Here is an 18,294-nt window from a genome sequence, read left to right on the forward strand (position 1 = left end):
AGTATGTAGTAAGGGCTCAAGACCTGGGAGACGTTTTAGGTCATTGAGTGTATTAGTTGGTGCCAATTATCCAACTTCTACTGCTGTGTGCTGCTAACTAATGCCACATAAAGGAAGACCAGTATTTCCTTTCAAAGCTTTGTGTCAGATGCAAATTATGATTTTAATGTTATGTTCTTTGTGTACGTTCGTCACAGTCTGGAGCCCTGTGTTGTAACCACTAGAGGATCTTAAGAAAGTTTCCTTGAATTCTTAGTCCACCTGCTGATTGTTCCTGAGGGATCTTCTCTCTGGAGATTTTGGATTTAGACAGTGTTTTTTTTAACAAGCAAGACGATGACTGAGACGTCTGCTTCAGTAAGGCTTGGACCAACAACACAACAACACACACGTTACAAAACGTCACAGTATGAGGTAGATTATGTATAGACTGATCTTGATTGATAAGCTTCATTGAATTATGTCAATGAATTATAATACAATATCAAAAATCTAACTGGGAACAAGAGGCTTATCTGACAACATATAATTGTGTGAGCACACTTTGTCCAAACCACACAAAATAAGTTTGAAAGGAGTGCGTGTGTTTACCTCTATCTGGTGAATTCAGCAGTGTTGCTGAAGAAGAGGAGAGACGTTTGGAAATGACTGGGTCCATGTGTTTAGACAGATTCATGGTGGATACTGACCTTCTTTCCGCATCTACAAACACAAATACATCATTCAGCTCGCCATATCCAAATAGAAGTGTTAGAGAGCAAGGAAGCGGGGAAACTCTTCTATTTTGTAATCATGTAGCCGTTAAAGATGTGGATACTGATTTTTAGATTAGTTTGGTGGAAAGTGTTCACACTGAATACTATTGCATGAGGAAACTTATCTGCTTAATGATCACCATCCGCTTAACATCGGTGTCTCTCAGAAAAGATAGATACAATGACGCCCAAAAGCTCCAATGACATGTGTGATGTCATTAAACATCCTCAATGTGTCACCACACTGATCTTACATCAACAACATCAGATATTTAAGGTGCCATATCTTGCAAAGCAATGTTTTTGTTACTTATTTCAAATGCCTACAGTATTCAAACATTTAACACAACATAGGAGTTTAGACAACCATAGAAGATGTCATGTACATATTGTAGTCTTAAACGTACAAAAAGTTTGGTTTAAGGCTGGCTCCTTTAAAATTTAAAGCATAACCACACCCAATTTTTACTAAAACATGAGTTTGTCTCCGTTTACAAATACTACAGCTACATGTCTCTCATCTAACATACTATTGGTTAAGTACTTCCATGTTTCTAGGTCTCCATTAATAACAGAAACGTGAAAACTGTTACAAGCTACGGACTGATGCTACGAGCTCTAGCTAAAGCTGCTAGTCTGCTCCTCTGCAATGAGCGTCATATTCACATTTAGAGCAAAACTGCTGCTGACGCTCCACACTAAAAACACCATGATACTTTTCCAGCCCAGCTAGGTCCAACGGTAAGAGAGCAGATTGATCAAAACCTGATATTAAGAGAGTAAGAGAGAGCACACAAAGAGAGAGAGAGAGAGAGAGAGAGAGAGAGAGAGAGAGAGAGAGAGAGACGGGAGTATTGATGGATGAGAACAGAAAGGGGATGAGCAGTGAGCTTGTGGATGATTCAGCAAACATAAGCAGAGAATAAACAGAGATGCTGCAGTGCAAACACACCATTAACAGACATTTACAACCCCACTCTTTTGACTAATCCATACAGATCCAACAAACACCAACATTCTGAAAATAAACTCAACATGTCTGATGGACCAGTACTACATTTAATTATTGTATATTGTGTATATCTGAGCAGAGAAAAATATAATATACTGATATATATATATATATATATATATATATATATATATATTGAGAAATTGATTTTCACTGTGTGTGTGTGAATTCAGATTTGTGGGAGTGTTTACCATTATTGTGTGAGGTGCTAGCCGACAGTGTTCCGCCCCAGCTCCAGCGGTTTGATTTAGGCCTGACTCTCTGACTCTTCTCCATGGTCTTCCTGATAACAGCTTCATACCGTGCCTAAAATACACACAGTAGACTGATCAGATAGTTTAAAAGGACAAACAGGACAGTGTATAATGCCTACATATGCGTAGGGCACAACAATAATGCAGTGCTAATTTCAAGATTACATACAGAGGATGCTTCTAACTTTCTGTCTGTGCTTTTTTAATTATCTAAATTCAGAAATCATTATAAATGTCTACAAACTTGAATTTTCACATAAAAAAACAACAACAAGCAGTTTCTAAAGAGTGAGTGAGTTGTGAATAAACCAGAGTTATTGTCCAATCAGGATCAAGGACTGTTTAATGACATTAAATAAAAAGGAATACAGCATAACGATAAATATGTGGTCAACATAAAAATGATAACATACAAAAAGCGGGTATAAACAACCGACCGAAATATGTCTAATGCCGAAGAAATGCTTCTGGAGGCTCACCTGATCCTCCTCTAGTCTCTGTCGACGTTTTTCCTCCACAGCGGCGCGTCTCCTCTCCTCTCTTAGCCTTTGCTCCTCCAGCTTCTTTCTCCGCTCCTCCAACTGTTTCTCGTAAAAATGTTGCGCTCTCTCCTCTCGCTCAAGCCACTTCGAATCTCGTGTAGCTGAACACACAGAAAAAAAACATTTAAGGGGTCAAATGCCATTCAATGGAAATTATGAAAAATGGAAAGTATGAAAAAAGTCCCTGGAAAACTTTCTAAAGTGTAAAGCTATTTTTGCTGTCAAATAGATCATAGCAAAAGCGACACACATGTCATGAGTTGGTTTCCCCGTGAACACATAAACCGATCAAAATGTACAGGACCTCACATTCACTGTAAGTCACTTTGCATAAAAGCATTTGGTAAATGCACAAATGCAAATGAATATTGTTCCAGTTCTATGGGAAAACATCTCATCTGATTTGAGGACCGGTCGGGAACTATTGTTTAACAGTCTGTAAACAGGTAATGCAGCTGTAAAATAAAAAAAGAGTAATAATTTAACTTAAGCCAAATTAATCATTCAATCTCTCTCTGGATTCTTGCTTTTACAAAGAACTGGATGTCATGGCCATGTTAATGACTTTGCCAACAGTTTACACAACTGCACCTCGCCACAGCAACCTGCGCCATCAAGCTAGTCAAAAGAAACATAAAAACAGGAAAGCCAAAGAAGTGCAGTTTAAGCCATTGTTTAACATGGTGAAGGTAGCTTGTTTTGAAAGTCTCTAGAGGTCAGAAGCCAAGCGTCAAAAAAGACGAATCCCACTGGAATACAAATACACACCTTTTACTTACGCCAAAAACCCACAGGAATAACAAGATGCATTAAGACACATGTGAACATCATGTGTTTCATACGAAATTAAAACTTTCATCATGTACATATGCCATCCCAAACCTGTATGACTTCATATGCGGAATACTACAGGTAAATATCCACAGTCATTATCCACAGCCAACAAAGGAAAGATCGCCATGAGGGACCAGATGTTAGATTTTGGGCAATGTAGTCTATGATCACAAGTTAGTTAGTATAATCCAAATAAATGCATGTTTACCATTCTGTTTGTCCAGCTCCTCCCTTCGCTCACGAGCGAGTCTCTGTCTTTCATCGTTCTTCAGCATTAGAGGCTCTGCAAACACACACGTTACATAAACTCTATCTGTACAGAGCTCAGATGTATTATGTTAGTGGTTATACGTGTGTTTCTGACCTGGTCTGGTAACAGTGTGGATCTCCGTAGGACTGCGAACAGTGTAGGTGTTCTGTCCTGAGGCAGATGACTCGGGTCGACTCCATGATGACTTGTCATCTGCTCTGAGGTGGGAGTCAGCACCTAAAGGACAGAAAGAGAGCAAAGACATGATTATTCTGAATAAAAAACCTGCCAGTTTATCAAAAATCAAAGGACATCAAGAGAATGTGAAAACTCAAAGAAGACTTCTGTGACTGTTTTTTTTTTTTATTATCATCTGCATTCTCTTTGACAGTACGAAGCCTATTAAAAAAGTATTCGATGATCAATAAGAAACCAGTTTTCAAATCAAACATTTACTTATTTGTCATAGATAATATCAAAGCATTTGAAAAGGTAGATTAAAAAAATATTTACTCCCAGTTGTCTCCCTGATGCTACTGCATACTGTATGTTCATAAAAGACAATATCAAAGAATGTTCATTTACAAAAGAGAGCACTCTAGTTTAATATTCAGTAAATGTGACGATGCTAAAGAGATTCTATATTTACACAGGTGTGAACCAAATGTTATTTGTCTTTTCATTGCTGGTATAATCTGAATGTAACCGCTGAAATTTCACAATGGTCAATTCAGTGTTATTTGGCACTTCTTTAACTTGAAACTTACTTGACATGATACCTTTCCCCTAACGCACTCAAACTTTTGGGAAGTGACTGTAAAAGGTTCTTAGCCTGTGCTGTAAACATTTCATGGAAAACAGATGCCAAATACTTTTAAGAACGCTTGAGTAAACCTATAAAAGGAGATGTAAAACATTCTCCAGACAAATAATGTGATCAAGTCTCTTTGGATTTAGAATCATAGAACAAAATCATAAACTCAGAAATACTCAATACAGAGATCATAAAATCAAGCTGAGATCAGTCAAACTGAAGCAAAGCATGGATCAGAATCAACAAACCGGCTGAAAGATGGTACAACGTAAAAAACGCTGAGTTATTTTTTTAATCCAACCGCTGGGTTGATCTGACTGGGTCATTTTATTGGGTTATTTTTTCAGCGTTGGGTAGTTTTTGTGTGACCCAGTTCGCTGGGCTATAGGCTGGGTCGTTTTCACTGACAGTTGACGCACATCTGCCGCGGGAGATTTAAACATCTCAGGAAGGAGCAGCTTTCAACAACGACAAATTGTTGGATTTATCAGGAGAAACCATGTTTGTATAAATATTTTTACCTACAATCTATTGTTGTGCATTCAAATTGAATTTGAATTGTATTTTGTTATTAAAAGTAATGCGAACTTTGTCAGCTTTGATTTGCTCATCTGTAATAGTCTAGATGGTTACGAGTTTAAGTTATATCACGATGTAAACATTTCCATTTCCTATTTCGAAGACGTTGAAACCAACCGTGCTATCATATGCAGTTAGATTTTGTGTTTAAATTGTGTTCTACGTCTTTCTTTTTGTTTAACAGGCGTGATCCAATATATGTATGCTTCACTGGGAGTTCACAACCTGTCATGTGCAGTGGACATTGTTCAATAATTGAAGTTAATTGGTGTCGTATAACACATTTCCATGGATGAATTCAGCTGTTGTTCAACGCTGTTCTTGCGTTACATTTTTGTGTGACGTTACTATTGAAATAAATCTATTGTCATGTTATTTTTCAAGGATATATAGTCAGAAATTTTATTGAATTCATGTTATCTTATAAGTAGTTACTTATTAGTATATTTGTTATATTTATAAAGACAATGACATGAATAAAAAAAATGTTGGGTAATTTTAATTTTAGAAAACATAACCTAATTTATTGGGTTAAAATAACCCACAGTTGGGAAGGTGCTATACCAATCCATAGTTGGGGTACTTGGTAACATTATTTAGTGTGTATTGATTCCTGCTCTTAAACCAACCAGCACCATACTGTATCACCAAAAAGCTTATATAGTTCCTTTTATCAGATGCCTTTTCTGACTTATAATACAGTAACTGGAGACCTAATGAACCGAATTGGGTAATTTGGAATAGTAACAAATGCTATTGTAAATGAGTTACAATCGAACACTGACATAAAAGCCAACATATTTCTGCAGACATCTGCAGATTTGAAACACTTGAATTTTTCTAATCTTCTTCATTTTAGCATTGTAATAATAACAGCAGAACAGTAAAAACTCATTGGATAAGTATATGTCTAGCCCATCACCACGTGACATCATGTTTGCACAATGTAACGACAATACAGAAATCAACATTGAGATTGTATGAGATCGTATCCTTGAAAGTGAGGATCGAGAGAGTTTGATGTACTGGCATATACTATGATGGCTTCCACAAACACTGGACTTTTAAAGATCACTTCCCTTAATACAGATTAGGGGGAGGAGACGAATAAACATGTGGGCAGATGGTGTGTCTAGACAGGACAGGAATGGATAATGACCCAAATTACTTTTTAATGACCCCAAGACCATTTGAGCAAAAGTCAATGATGACTTGTATCAGAAAAAAATCTCCTCTAACATTACATTAAATTGTCTAGCGATTATTCGAACAACTCTGAATACCAGTGCATTTCTGTGTGCTTCTGTGGCCACTAAGGAGATGGAACCAAAACGGCAATCACTTGCTCTAGATTTCTGCTAATTTTTCAAGGACAATGTTGCTCTAGATACTGTATATCCCAGGATCAAACTCTGCCTGACCCATTTGAACAGGTGCCAAGAACTCTGGATATCACTTTACTATGATAAACAATAGGCAATGTTTCAAATGTTTACTGAGGGCAATTTCTGAAATGATTACATGGTAGCATAGAGGATGAAGGTTTTCATTGTATTTTTACCAGCCCTGCAAAGAAAAGAAACTCACAAATAGACCTTTTTACTATAGTAATACAATCTAACCTGTAGTTTTCAGTCCTCCACTGAGACTTATCAAAACAAAGCGTACAAGTTGATCAATCCCTGAGAGAATGTAAAGGCTAAAAATGGGTCTGCGTGTGTGCTTTGTAGCTTTCGCTCATTATTTTATGGTAAGGGAGTCCCGGTGGCATTTAACACAGAAATGACATGACAGCAAATTGAAAAGCACAAGTAATAACTTCACACATACAAGTTAGATCACATTTATTTTGCTTTATTCCTCCGCTGAGTATGGTCTGCAGCCGGTCAATAAAACATATAACTTTCCACAAACATATAGCCAAAACAAACACAGGCACATTTCACATTCACATCAGGATCATTGTGCAAGGCATTACAAAAGCCTGAGAAGAGTGCTTCTATAAAAACAATACTAAAACATCTACCAAACTTCCACACCACAAATGAATTAGCTAATCTCCAAAATTGTAGAATTCTTTTAAATTGATAACCTGTTAAAACTTTCAAGAAAGGCAAATATGCTTTGTCAAAGAATCTAAAGCCAGCTGATGTCTTTGCTATCTAAACAAACCCCTCAGCTATTATGCCTGTGAGCCTTAAACATGACACCAGTGGGGAGTGTTTGTGTAAGCACTAAGCAGCACCTGATATTGCTTTACTGTAGCTCAATACTAAAGCCACATTTGACATGTCGCATTTATTTACAAGCCCTAAGGGTACAAATATCAAAGCTACGAATGCAGTCAACATCAGATAGTCTACATACATTCTGTTTATGTAAAAAAACATATATCCAAACAAAGTGTGAAACTAATACCTGCCACCTGCTAAATACAGGTACATGAATTTTGTCTACCAGCAATTATGGTAACTTTTAGGTAAAGATTGGTAAAAATTTCAAGTTATTGAATATCCTGTCCTGCGCCAAAGTGTGTATGCAAATTCTGACTGACAGGCCCGGTCACCATTTCAATGCATAGTAAACACTGGCAGTGTAAATACTCTGCCTAAAATCATCTTTTGTGTTCTCAATCATTAAGGGTTGAAACCACAAGAGGAAATGTAAACGATTATATAATTTCCATGTTTGAACTACTCAAATTTCCACTCTGTCTACGGATGATGCAATTTCCTCCAACCTTTACCTGGCTCTTACCCACCCAGAAAATAAAGACTCCTATGTTAGAATGCTGTTCATGGACTTCAGCTCAGCATTCAACACAATAATCCCACAACAGCTCTTCAACAAACTAAACCTGCTGGGCCTTAACAACTCCCACTGTAATTGATTCCTGGACTTTCTATCCGGAAGACCTCAGTCAGTTCGTCTCGGCCACAACACATCGAGCACTACCACACTGAGCACAGGTGCTCCACAGTGCTGTGTGCTCAGGCCGCTGCTCTTCACACTGCTGACCCGCGACTGCACTGCCAAATTCAGCTCCAACAACATCATCAAGTTCGCTGATAACAAAACGGTGGTAGGTCTTATCAGCAACAATGATGAAATGCACTACAGAGAGGAAATGGCACAGCTGGCTGAAGGGTGTGGCACCCCTCTCCCCTCCCTCCTGGACATTTTCCATGCACGATGCTTCAGCAAAATCTACAGTATGCTAAAGGACCCCACCTATCCCTTCCACAGTCTCCTCCACCTCCTTCCATCAGGAAGACAGTTCAGGAGCATAAGAGCCCGCTCCGCCAGACTGCTCAACATGTTTTTCCCCCAGGCTGTGAGAGCACTGAACTCAAATCACTACGCCCCTCTCTGAATCCCCTACTTCCTAAGACATGATCATCTCCAATATTCGCACTAGACACTTTTTCACACACTACTGTGTGTACATAATCCCACAAAAGACTCAATAATATATGTAAATGTACATGCAATCATCTTACACTGTTCCCCAGCCAGCTGCTTGACTTTCTCTTTGCACATGTGCAGTATTTATTTTAAGCATTCGTATAGTTTGTCTATAATATAGACATATATTATAAAGTCGTATTGTCTTTAAGTCTATGTACGGCAGGGCTCTAGAGTGCGACCAATATGGTCGCAAATGCGACCTTATTTTTCAATGGTGCGACTAAAAGTAATCAGAGCCGTTTGATGGCGGAAAAATCTGAAGGCCTTCCATCATTTTGGCGGATTACAATGAGGGCAATTTGTAAATCCCGTTTCCCTTCATTAGAGCGTGATATGCTTTGTACCATGTTCAAAAACCTGCGTGTTTTCACCCGTCATTGTTACTGACTAGACGTATGGGATGCGATCTGGGAAAACCCGTCGGATGTCGCGCTGGGACGCAGGAAAGACAGTTCACCTATCAAAGTAAACCAAATAACATGAAGAATGAAGAAGTATCAATGAACATTTCCCCCCAGTTCTGTGTAAACTATGGCACACAAAGTTTTTTTTATTCAATGTTTTCGTGAGATTAGTCTGCAGCAACGGGTGTTATCCCCGTTTCGCCACCCATGCGAGCCGGACCTCGATCGCAAAACATACAAGGGATGATCTAAAGTCCAGCACATGATAAACAACGTAAAGCTTGCTTCACTGCTTGTTAGTTGTTGTCCGAAATGTTTGTTAATTTCCTTGTTTTGTGATAATGGCAGATGTCTCGTTCTTTAAATGTGTGCTGCACCATTTTCCTTACTTTCGTGTTATTCAAACGGTTTTGTAAAGTATACAGTTTATAGACTTCAACACCAGGAAATGTTTTTGTATTGAATTGTTATTAGAGTAAGGCTCTTACCACTGTAAACAGACTTTTACTTGTGATACTGGACTGTTAAACACGTTTTTCTCTAAATTCCGTTCCTGAACATCATAACGCTTTCAGCCGACCTCTGCCATAACTTTAGTTACATACACAAGATATGAGCAAAATAAAAACTGATTTGGAAAGGACTTGAATATGGTATCAAAAACTGTATATTAATTTGCACCATGTGTTGGGTTTTCTCAGATCTAATCACATATGAACATAAACATTAAAATATTGAATATATAAATGAATGTGAACAACGGGTTTATTTGCATTCCGTTGTATTAAAATACAACAAGGTCCGAGACGCAAGTAAAGCGTGATGACGTCACGAACATACTAATTACCACCTAACGCCATCTTGCACCATAGTGACGGGTAATAAAAGATAATGACAGATTTTTTACCAGCCTGTCAGTCAAAAGGACGCACATTAAAAAAGTCCAGCGCAACCTCTGGTGGATACATTTGGACCATTTATCTTGTGATCTTTTAAGTTAAATTTCAGTTCAGTGAAGCACATTAAGCACCAACACTTTTTCAGTAAGTTACCTTTCTTGTAGATTTGTGCTTCAAATAAAGAACTTCGTGTTGACCAGATTGTTATTTAATCATTTACAAGTAAATTTTTCCTATATGGACATTTAAAAAAAAGTGAACTGGTAAAACCAGTTAAATGCGTTAAATGCAATGCCGTCGAAAATTTGGGTGCACCTAACTTTTGTGCTGATGCACCTAAGAAAAAAAGTTAGGCACACCAGTGCAACCATTGCAAAAAGTTAGTCTAAAGCCATGTATAGGTTAACATTTATATAAATATAGTATATTTATAGTCAAAATCTGTCAGTAGGTTACTTGTGTATAGGTTTATAGGGTTTTACTTCGTGTTGTATGTCTACTTATGTAGCACCCTGGTCCTGTGAGGCACAAAGTTTTGTTCAACTGTATGTACCCACATGTAGCGGAATTACGATAAAGCTCAACTTGAACTTGAACTTTTAGACTTGTACTCCATAAGTTTTGCCTTTATATCACAATCTCTGTTTGAAAAATAAAATTGCAGCCAGGTAACATTACATACTTATGTTTATGTAGCCTTCAAGTAAAATTAAAGCGAACTGGCATTTTCCACTGAATCGTATCATTTTCTTTTTTATTATATGTTTATCGTAGAGAATCAGGTTAAGGTAAGGTTTTTTTCAACGCAGATTTGGGAACTCGGACAAAAACTAATTTTGGCTTATTTTGAAATCCAGAAAGTTCATCCAAATTCACTGCTTTAAAATTAACTCAGTAATAATCAACTTTCATAGTTTTGATTGCATAAACATGAATTTTTATTGCATTTAATTGTTATACTGCAGACACTTTGAACCAAGGTACTTTAAGCAAATTGTAGTGTTGTGGGGAACTTTTCCTTTTTCTCTCTATTTCAGCACTAAACACAATGGTGTAAGCTCTCAAACTAAGCATGAACCTTTGGTCTGAACCCTCTGCCTGCTTAGCTTACTAATCTGCATCCTGAATGTTGGACTGGGTCACTATTTAATACTCACACAACAGTCCTCATACATAAGCAAACAACATTCATTTAACTTGATTAGAGTAACTTCACAACAGGCCTAAAACGTGACAATATGCAGTTATTTATTTGCATACATTGTTTCTTTAAAACACACACACTCACATGTACACTGAGTGACAATGAGCATGTCTTGCTTCTTGTGGAGATTTTTGCTGGATACTATGTAGGTTAAAGAGGATTCAGGGAACCATCCTCCATTAACACCCTCACAGCCTTATACTGTCCGTGTCCAAACAATGACACTCGTCTCGTATAACTTTATTCAAATCAGAACACAAACAGATACTCATGCAAAATGAAACACTAACACGGTGAGTTTTCAATGTTATATGTCCACATGTTGTGACCTCCTACTTGTATATCTTCTTGTTATTAATTTACTAATTAATTATGTGGGCCGTCCGTCTTGGCTCTGTTTCGATGTCATTGTGTGACACAGAGCAGAACTGCTTAAGTCAAAACAGGATTGAGGTACAAAGACTGAGCATCGGGTAAATCTGTATGTAAATCAGGAGCCATGCTTTTGTTACAAAAGATAATATAAATACGAGAGAAAGAGAGAGAGAGAGAGAGAGAGAGAGAGAGAGAGACTATGTTCCAAATTCAAAACAAATCATGTTATCTTAAAAACAGTGTGCCCATGTGTAGAATGGGATAACATTATATACAGTAGGTTGTCATGTCTCTGCATGATTTGTGGGTTAAAATAGGCTGAAGGAAACACATCAGTGTGCTTCGAAGGATGTCAAATCCAATTTTAAGGGCAAAGGTCGAGTTCAGTTTTGTGTAAGCACCGCTTACCTCAAGATTCCTATTTTGCGAGCAAGACAGGCTTGCAAAAGTAAAAAGACTAAACACATCTTTAATCCCACAAACATCCATACTGTACATATAAAGTCCATACTGAATAATATAAATTCAACATTTAAGCAACATTTAGTACACACGCACTGTCACTTTTCAATTACAATAGATTTTAACAATTCGTACAAACTTCATCCACAAATCTTACCTTGACTTTCACTCATATTTTTGGGGAATCTTGGATTGCACACCTCTTGCCTACATTGCCATGGACACAATCCTTCCTCAATGCACCAATTAACGAACTCACAGTCCACACAAGTTAACATCCATTACAAGATCAGGACAATGTGTGTGCTCTTTCATTGGCAAAGACATAAATGTCTGGTTGTTTCCAACAGGAGAGACTCTTAGCCCACCCCTTTCAATCTGAGTTAGAATGATCAAAAGGATACAGTATTTCCCACAATCAATCTCTTTAAACATAAGATTATAAATCCTGACCGTGTGTGTGAGTGTGGTATGTTTAGTACAGTAGAAATGCAGGCGAAAAAGATTAAACTCTGTGCGGGACAGAGAGAGATCAGCGATTAAAGTACAACTCTCCACATAGCACCAGGATGTGTGTGCGACCGAGTGTGTTTCTGCTGGTGTGTATTAGGGCGGAGTGTCTCCGAAATCTGAGCGGCTTAACAGAGGCTAATGCTAAGCTTACGGAGAGAGAGAGCTTTACCCTCAAAATCCAGTCCCAGGCAAATCAGAAAGGACACATTTAACTCTATATGTTTGTGCAGGGCGTGTATGACAACACTAGCAGTGTGTTTAAAACCACCAATCAGCGAGCTTTCACTCCGCAATGACTCATCAAAACGATGGGAAATGAGCAGCGAGCAATTCAGTTTCTCTACAGTACAGCAGGATGAAAGTAAATAAACTAAATGTTATCTGCTTCTCAAGACATTTCATCTTTTTCACATGAACTCATTCTGTTTGGACTGATAAATAACACATATTGAGAGACAACAACTTTCACTAGACCACGGTTTTTCCACAAGGAATAAAAAGAGCAGCATTTAGACATTTAGTGCACTGTCTGGATTTACTGCCCTGCCTCCACGGCTAACCAACAGTGTGCATATTAATCCAATGAGTATCCTGGGAATTGTACAGGAAAAAGTACCAACAGCAGAATTTGAGTGCTGAGTTAAAGGCAGGGTGTCCGATTTCTCTTAGCCGTTGTTGATGTTCGAATCACCAAAACAGACACACCCCTACAACCATCTTTCGCTTTCGTCAGCGCTTGGCTCTGCTAATGTCCGTCCTGTGCACCTTACTGATGATTTGCTACAAGGTTGTTTTGGTGTTGACTCAGTTGGGTAAAACGAAATTCAGAAATTGGTTACCCCCTTTAAGGCACGCTCACATACAGTTTGCTTTCATGTGTTCAATCGGTGTCATTCTTACATACACTTGTGATAGACAGACATGTTTAGGCGTTACAATGTGTCTCGCACAATATTCGACTTTAAGACACCATACCAACATACATTTTGCAATAAGCAAATTCAAATTTTTGAACAAGTACACATCCCCGAATAGACCCGGGGGGAACAATCATGTTTACAAATAAATAAAACAAATGAGAGCTGGACGTAGGGTTTGGGACTGAAGGGGATGGTTCACCCAAAAATAAACAATTCTGTCATCAAATCCTGCATATAACTCTTTCTCTACTTCAAAGATATTTTGAATTATATGTTTTTTGCTACGTACAATAGTCAATGGGGGTCAATTTTGTTTGATTACCAACATTTTTTCAAAATATATTTTATTTTGTTCCACTGCTGAAAGAATCTGTGAACGTGAGTGTGTGCACAACATGCAATTCATGGAATTAGTACCAGTAAATTCTGGGAGATTTTTGACTCCGTTTAGCTGTCCTTTATAGTATAGTACTTTATACAGTATGACCCAAATCTGTGCAAAAAAGTAAAAGTGATAGTGAGACCTTATTAAAAAAACACCTAGCATTTCTATGCACTTTGCAAAGGCAGAAACCTAACATATAATAATGTACAATTATTATCTAACTTAGAAATAAAAACCTGTATCTGATGGAGTAGAAATACTATATTTTACATGCATTTATAACATACAAATATCCTTTAGTTTCAGTGTAAATCCTTTAGCTTTGGAGCAACGGGAGCAATCCTATCCTATCCTATATCCACCTCTGTGTGGAGCCACCCAAACAATTAACAGAACTGCTATACTGTTTGCTTTCCAGTTCTAGGTGGTCATGTGACCCACCCACAGTCCTGGCCATCCCGTCCAACTTGTCAGTCATCTGCCTTTACAGCAGAGACGAAGGGTTGGGTAAAATGCCCCACCCAACAACAAAAGAAAGCGAAAATCTTTTCCTGCTCTAGCAAAGTGGAGCTAAAACAACATCAACCCAGGACTGGCTGAAAAGAGATTAACTCAATTATAAGGTTGTAAACTAAAATATGCTTGGTTATTTTTACCTATAGCTGGGTCAACACACTCAAAAAATAACCTAGACTACAACCTAAAAAAACAAATAATATTATTGGTTTAGATAACAGTTGCATCTCAAAGGATGCATAACTGTGTTTCATTTTTTAAATAAGATTTTGGCTGTACATTAAGCTTTTTTATCAACATAAACAAGAAAGTTTGTATAGGTGTTTTAGATTTTCTGCCAGTCATTTAAACAGTATTGTGGAAATATCTCATGCAGTGACTTAGGTACAAGGTAATAAAAACTGCCTGTATAATTTGAGTTTAAGAAGTAGATAAAAGTTACTTAAAATAGATTTAAATGAAGTAGGCAACATCAAATCACATTGCTGTGAATCTAAACTCGGTCAACTAACTTTATAACAATATCACAAACTCAGGTAATGGTATACGTGTGTGCTCGAAACCAGCTCAGACCAAAAAGACAACAGTTATACACTGTTATAAAATGAACGGTTGCACTTTATTTTACAATACGTGTACCTATAGTGTACTTACAGTGTATTTACTGGGTAGTATAAAGGCAACTATGGTATAGGTTCAGGGTAAGTACATAGTTTTTACCCAGTTATTATATTTACTGTAATAAGTACAGTATGTACATGGGAAACAGGACTGTAAAATAAAGTGCTACCAAATTAACAGCTAGATCTTTAACAGGCCAAGTATTAGGTTAGTGTCACAAAACCCCAAAGAGATGTACATCTCTCTCACACTTCCTGTTTCTGACCTCCTGCGTACCTCCGCCTCTCCTCCGTCTTTTGCGGCTCAGCTGACCCTCCTCTTCCTCAACGATGGTGGAAAGGGATGGGATAGCCGACCTGCAGGCCCCCCTCCTCATCCTGAGGGGGGCCGGCATACTCCCTTCTCCTCTTTTAGTACCCTGTGTTGCTAACAGCTAGCATCCAGCTCATCTCATCACCTGAATGCTCTCAGAGAGAGGACAGACGATATAAGAACGGTAAGAGAGACAGACTGAGATAGAAGACACAGCAGATTGAAAGAAAAGAGATTTGAAGTTTAAAGCTCAGATGTGTCAAGATGAGCCAAAACTCCAACCATTCCAGCCAGGCTTTTCTGAAGCTCCTGTAATCCACAGAAACACACAGTGCACTTCCTCCTTAAGCCTGAAAGAGACTGCTGCTCCAGTTGCTGATGCTGTCACTGTTTCTCTTAAGGTCTGCCCTACTCTTCCTCTCTTCCTCTCTCTCTATCTCTCACACACACACACACACACACACACACACACACACATATGCAGAGTACAGACAGGCCTAGATATAATCCCACATTAAAGACAGACTGATAAATGCACACACCCAGTGCATAGGAAGTCAATGAAATAGATTCTCTCTTGCACACACATACCTGCACACACAGTCCTTCTTTCCTACTGAAATATTCAGTATGAGAGTGGCGTTTCAGCAAATAAACAAAAAACATGCCAGCTTCGGCACACAGAGAGTGTGGTCGGAGGAATAAGACCCTCAGAACAGAGAGAGAGAGAGACACAGACAGAGAGAGAGAAAGCAAGAGACATAGCCCCTCCTTAAGTGCTAAATGCAGCATTTTACACGGACAGTCATCCCAACAAAGTGGGAATTTACTCCCACTTACTGCACCTCACAGGTTCATAATAAGGTACTTTATGTGCAAATGCACCTTTGCTTTCAAGCATATACACAAAATAACTGTAAAAGGATATACTGATGTATTACCCAGGCTGTTTAAAGGAGCAATGTAGAGATTTTAGTGGCATCTATATGTGAGGTTGCAAACTGCAACAAACAGCTCACCCCACCCCTCCCTTTCAAAGCACTATCATCACGCTTTCATTACTTTGCCGAAAGAGATAACACATTGACAAAACACACTCTCTAGAGTAGTTTGTCCGTTTAGGGCTACTGTAGAAACAACATTGCGAATTGCATGCAATGGGACGCGTGATGCATGTCGATAGAAATACCTCATTCTAAGGAAATGAAAACACAACGCTTTATCATGTCAATTTTTTATACAGCACTGAAGATATCGTTATGTATATTATATTGCATTTCTTTCAATTCATCCTCCAAAAATTACACAGTATACCTTTATGATAACATGATATTTTGCTATATTTTGACATTATCAGCATCCCTTAAGATAGAGAATGTGAACACGTGTCTTTGTGATCTAAAAGGGGGTCACACCCATTACCATCAGAGTGTCTGTGGACAATTCTCTCTGAATGAGAACAACAGGCTTGTAGTTACAGCAACCATATGACATACTGTACACTTTACTAAAAACTATCGTCTATGACATCACTGCACACACAACCCTGACACAAAATAATGAATTACTATAATCTGATCCCCACCACACAAAAACACACATAAAAACACTAATAAATAAAGAACAGAACATTATATCAACTGTAAATCCTTCCCCGACTGCAATCCACATACAAATATAAGAGCTTTGTTTATGCACAAAGTCCCATACAGTACATGATTATTTCGAAATTCTTTTCTCAGTCTAACAATGCTTTCTTTAAATCCATTGAATTATTGAAGAGTGCCGATATAATTTTGTAATAGTTGTTATCCTCAAAAGAAAATATCACTGAAAGAGTGTCTAGTCGTGTAATGCCATGATCGAAATGCTTCATGCCACAGAAATACTATACAATCATATTCTATTATAACTCAACATAAACGGTGTTTGTGTGTTTATGAGCAGACTTATAATAATTTGACTCCGTAAGTGCAAGAACACACACAAACACATTCTAACGTTGTACCTTAGTCTGTCGGTCATACATTTCTAAATTCAGCAGCAAAAGTACAGGAATTTGATCTTTGCCCCTCCAGGCCAGAGAATATCAGTTACCTTACACTTTAACCAGTCATGGCTGTGTTGTTACCCATATATGTTTCCTTTTCTATTCACTCAGAAATAAAAATTCCACCCTGCAAACTTTTATTTTAACCCTGACTTAAAAAAGCTGAAATAAATAAATTATATTGCATGTCTCTAACTGAGTCCATTAAGTGACTTCAGAGAGGGAAGTGATGCAAGTTAGAGATGCAAATCCAGATTTTTTTCCTTTACTTCAAAAAACAATTGGCTGATTTCCTCATTCAATATTTTGTTAGATCACTTTTTTATGTTTTATAGAAGCAAGTATTAGACGATACATTCATAAATCTATTAGGTATACGGCTCATGGAGTCATCATCACTGCCTTTTCCCCTATTTAAGAGAAACAAGAATGTTAGAATTGTAATTTAGAACACAAAATACAAGACATGGCAGAGGTCCTTTCCTCATAACCTAATGGGGTTGACCTTATGCTAACACACAAAAAAACAAAGTGTCTCAATGCAGACACAAAATAGTCCGATGTAGGCAACAACAGTGTTTACAAATGTATTACGTTACGAACTAGTCTCACTCTAGCGAAGACAGCATGACTAGACTAACATCTATTGTGACAGACATTTAGTCACTATAATTAGGGAAAAAACGGTGATATTAGTGGCTAATAATAAAGGTTTGACGATAGCATTTATCTGTTAGTACACCAAATGACAGTGATTCACAAACCTGTGTTTATCTATAGAACAAAACACAAAAAGGCAGGATAATAACGCCAAATTCCGGTTTAACAAGACGATATATATCTACCTGCACAACTAAAACAACACGAACGCAATAAAAACTTTAAACATTCAGTAACATCAGATAAGTTGGAGCAGTAGGGCTGGGAATCGATTCAGAAAAGAATCGATTCCTCGATTCCAAGGCGGTGGGAATTGAAAGGCAATTCCTAAGGTTGGAAACGATTCCGTTAAATGAATCAACTCCTCTTTAAGAGCCTTCATAAGCACAAGCCCCGCCCCTTAGCAGGTTTCATTTGTCAACTCAGTCACATCAGTTACTTGTCAAAAATGTTTCTGGCTTTAGA

General features: G+C 37.9%; 1 protein-coding gene across 6 annotated transcripts in view; it reads right to left on the reverse strand.

The window, feature by feature from the left end:
- map7b (microtubule-associated protein 7b) overlaps nt 1-18,294 on the reverse strand; it is a 28,227-nt gene that overhangs the window by 8,867 nt on the left and 1,066 nt on the right. Inside the window, exons 1-7 of one of the 6 annotated variants that reach the window (XM_056733881.1) lie at nt 15,711-15,802; nt 3,762-3,884; nt 3,606-3,680; nt 2,501-2,664; nt 1,959-2,073; nt 592-702; nt 262-363 (exon numbers count right to left, since the gene is read on the reverse strand). In XM_056733881.1, coding sequence (XP_056589859.1) covers nt 262-363; nt 592-702; nt 1,959-2,073; nt 2,501-2,664; nt 3,606-3,672 — 559 coding nt within the window. In that variant the 5' untranslated portion in view covers nt 3,673-3,680; nt 3,762-3,884; nt 15,711-15,802. Of the gene's footprint in view, nt 1-261; nt 364-591; nt 703-1,958; nt 2,074-2,500; nt 2,665-3,605; nt 3,681-3,761; nt 3,885-15,083; nt 15,310-15,710; nt 15,803-18,294 lie in introns of those variants that run through there. The other 5 variants (XM_056733875.1, XM_056733876.1, XM_056733878.1 and 2 more) reach the window with 5 other exon arrangements.

Source organism: Triplophysa dalaica, chromosome 20, assembly GCF_015846415.1.
Source record: "Triplophysa dalaica isolate WHDGS20190420 chromosome 20, ASM1584641v1, whole genome shotgun sequence".
NCBI classification, from domain to species: domain Eukaryota; kingdom Metazoa; phylum Chordata; class Actinopteri; order Cypriniformes; family Nemacheilidae; genus Triplophysa; species Triplophysa dalaica.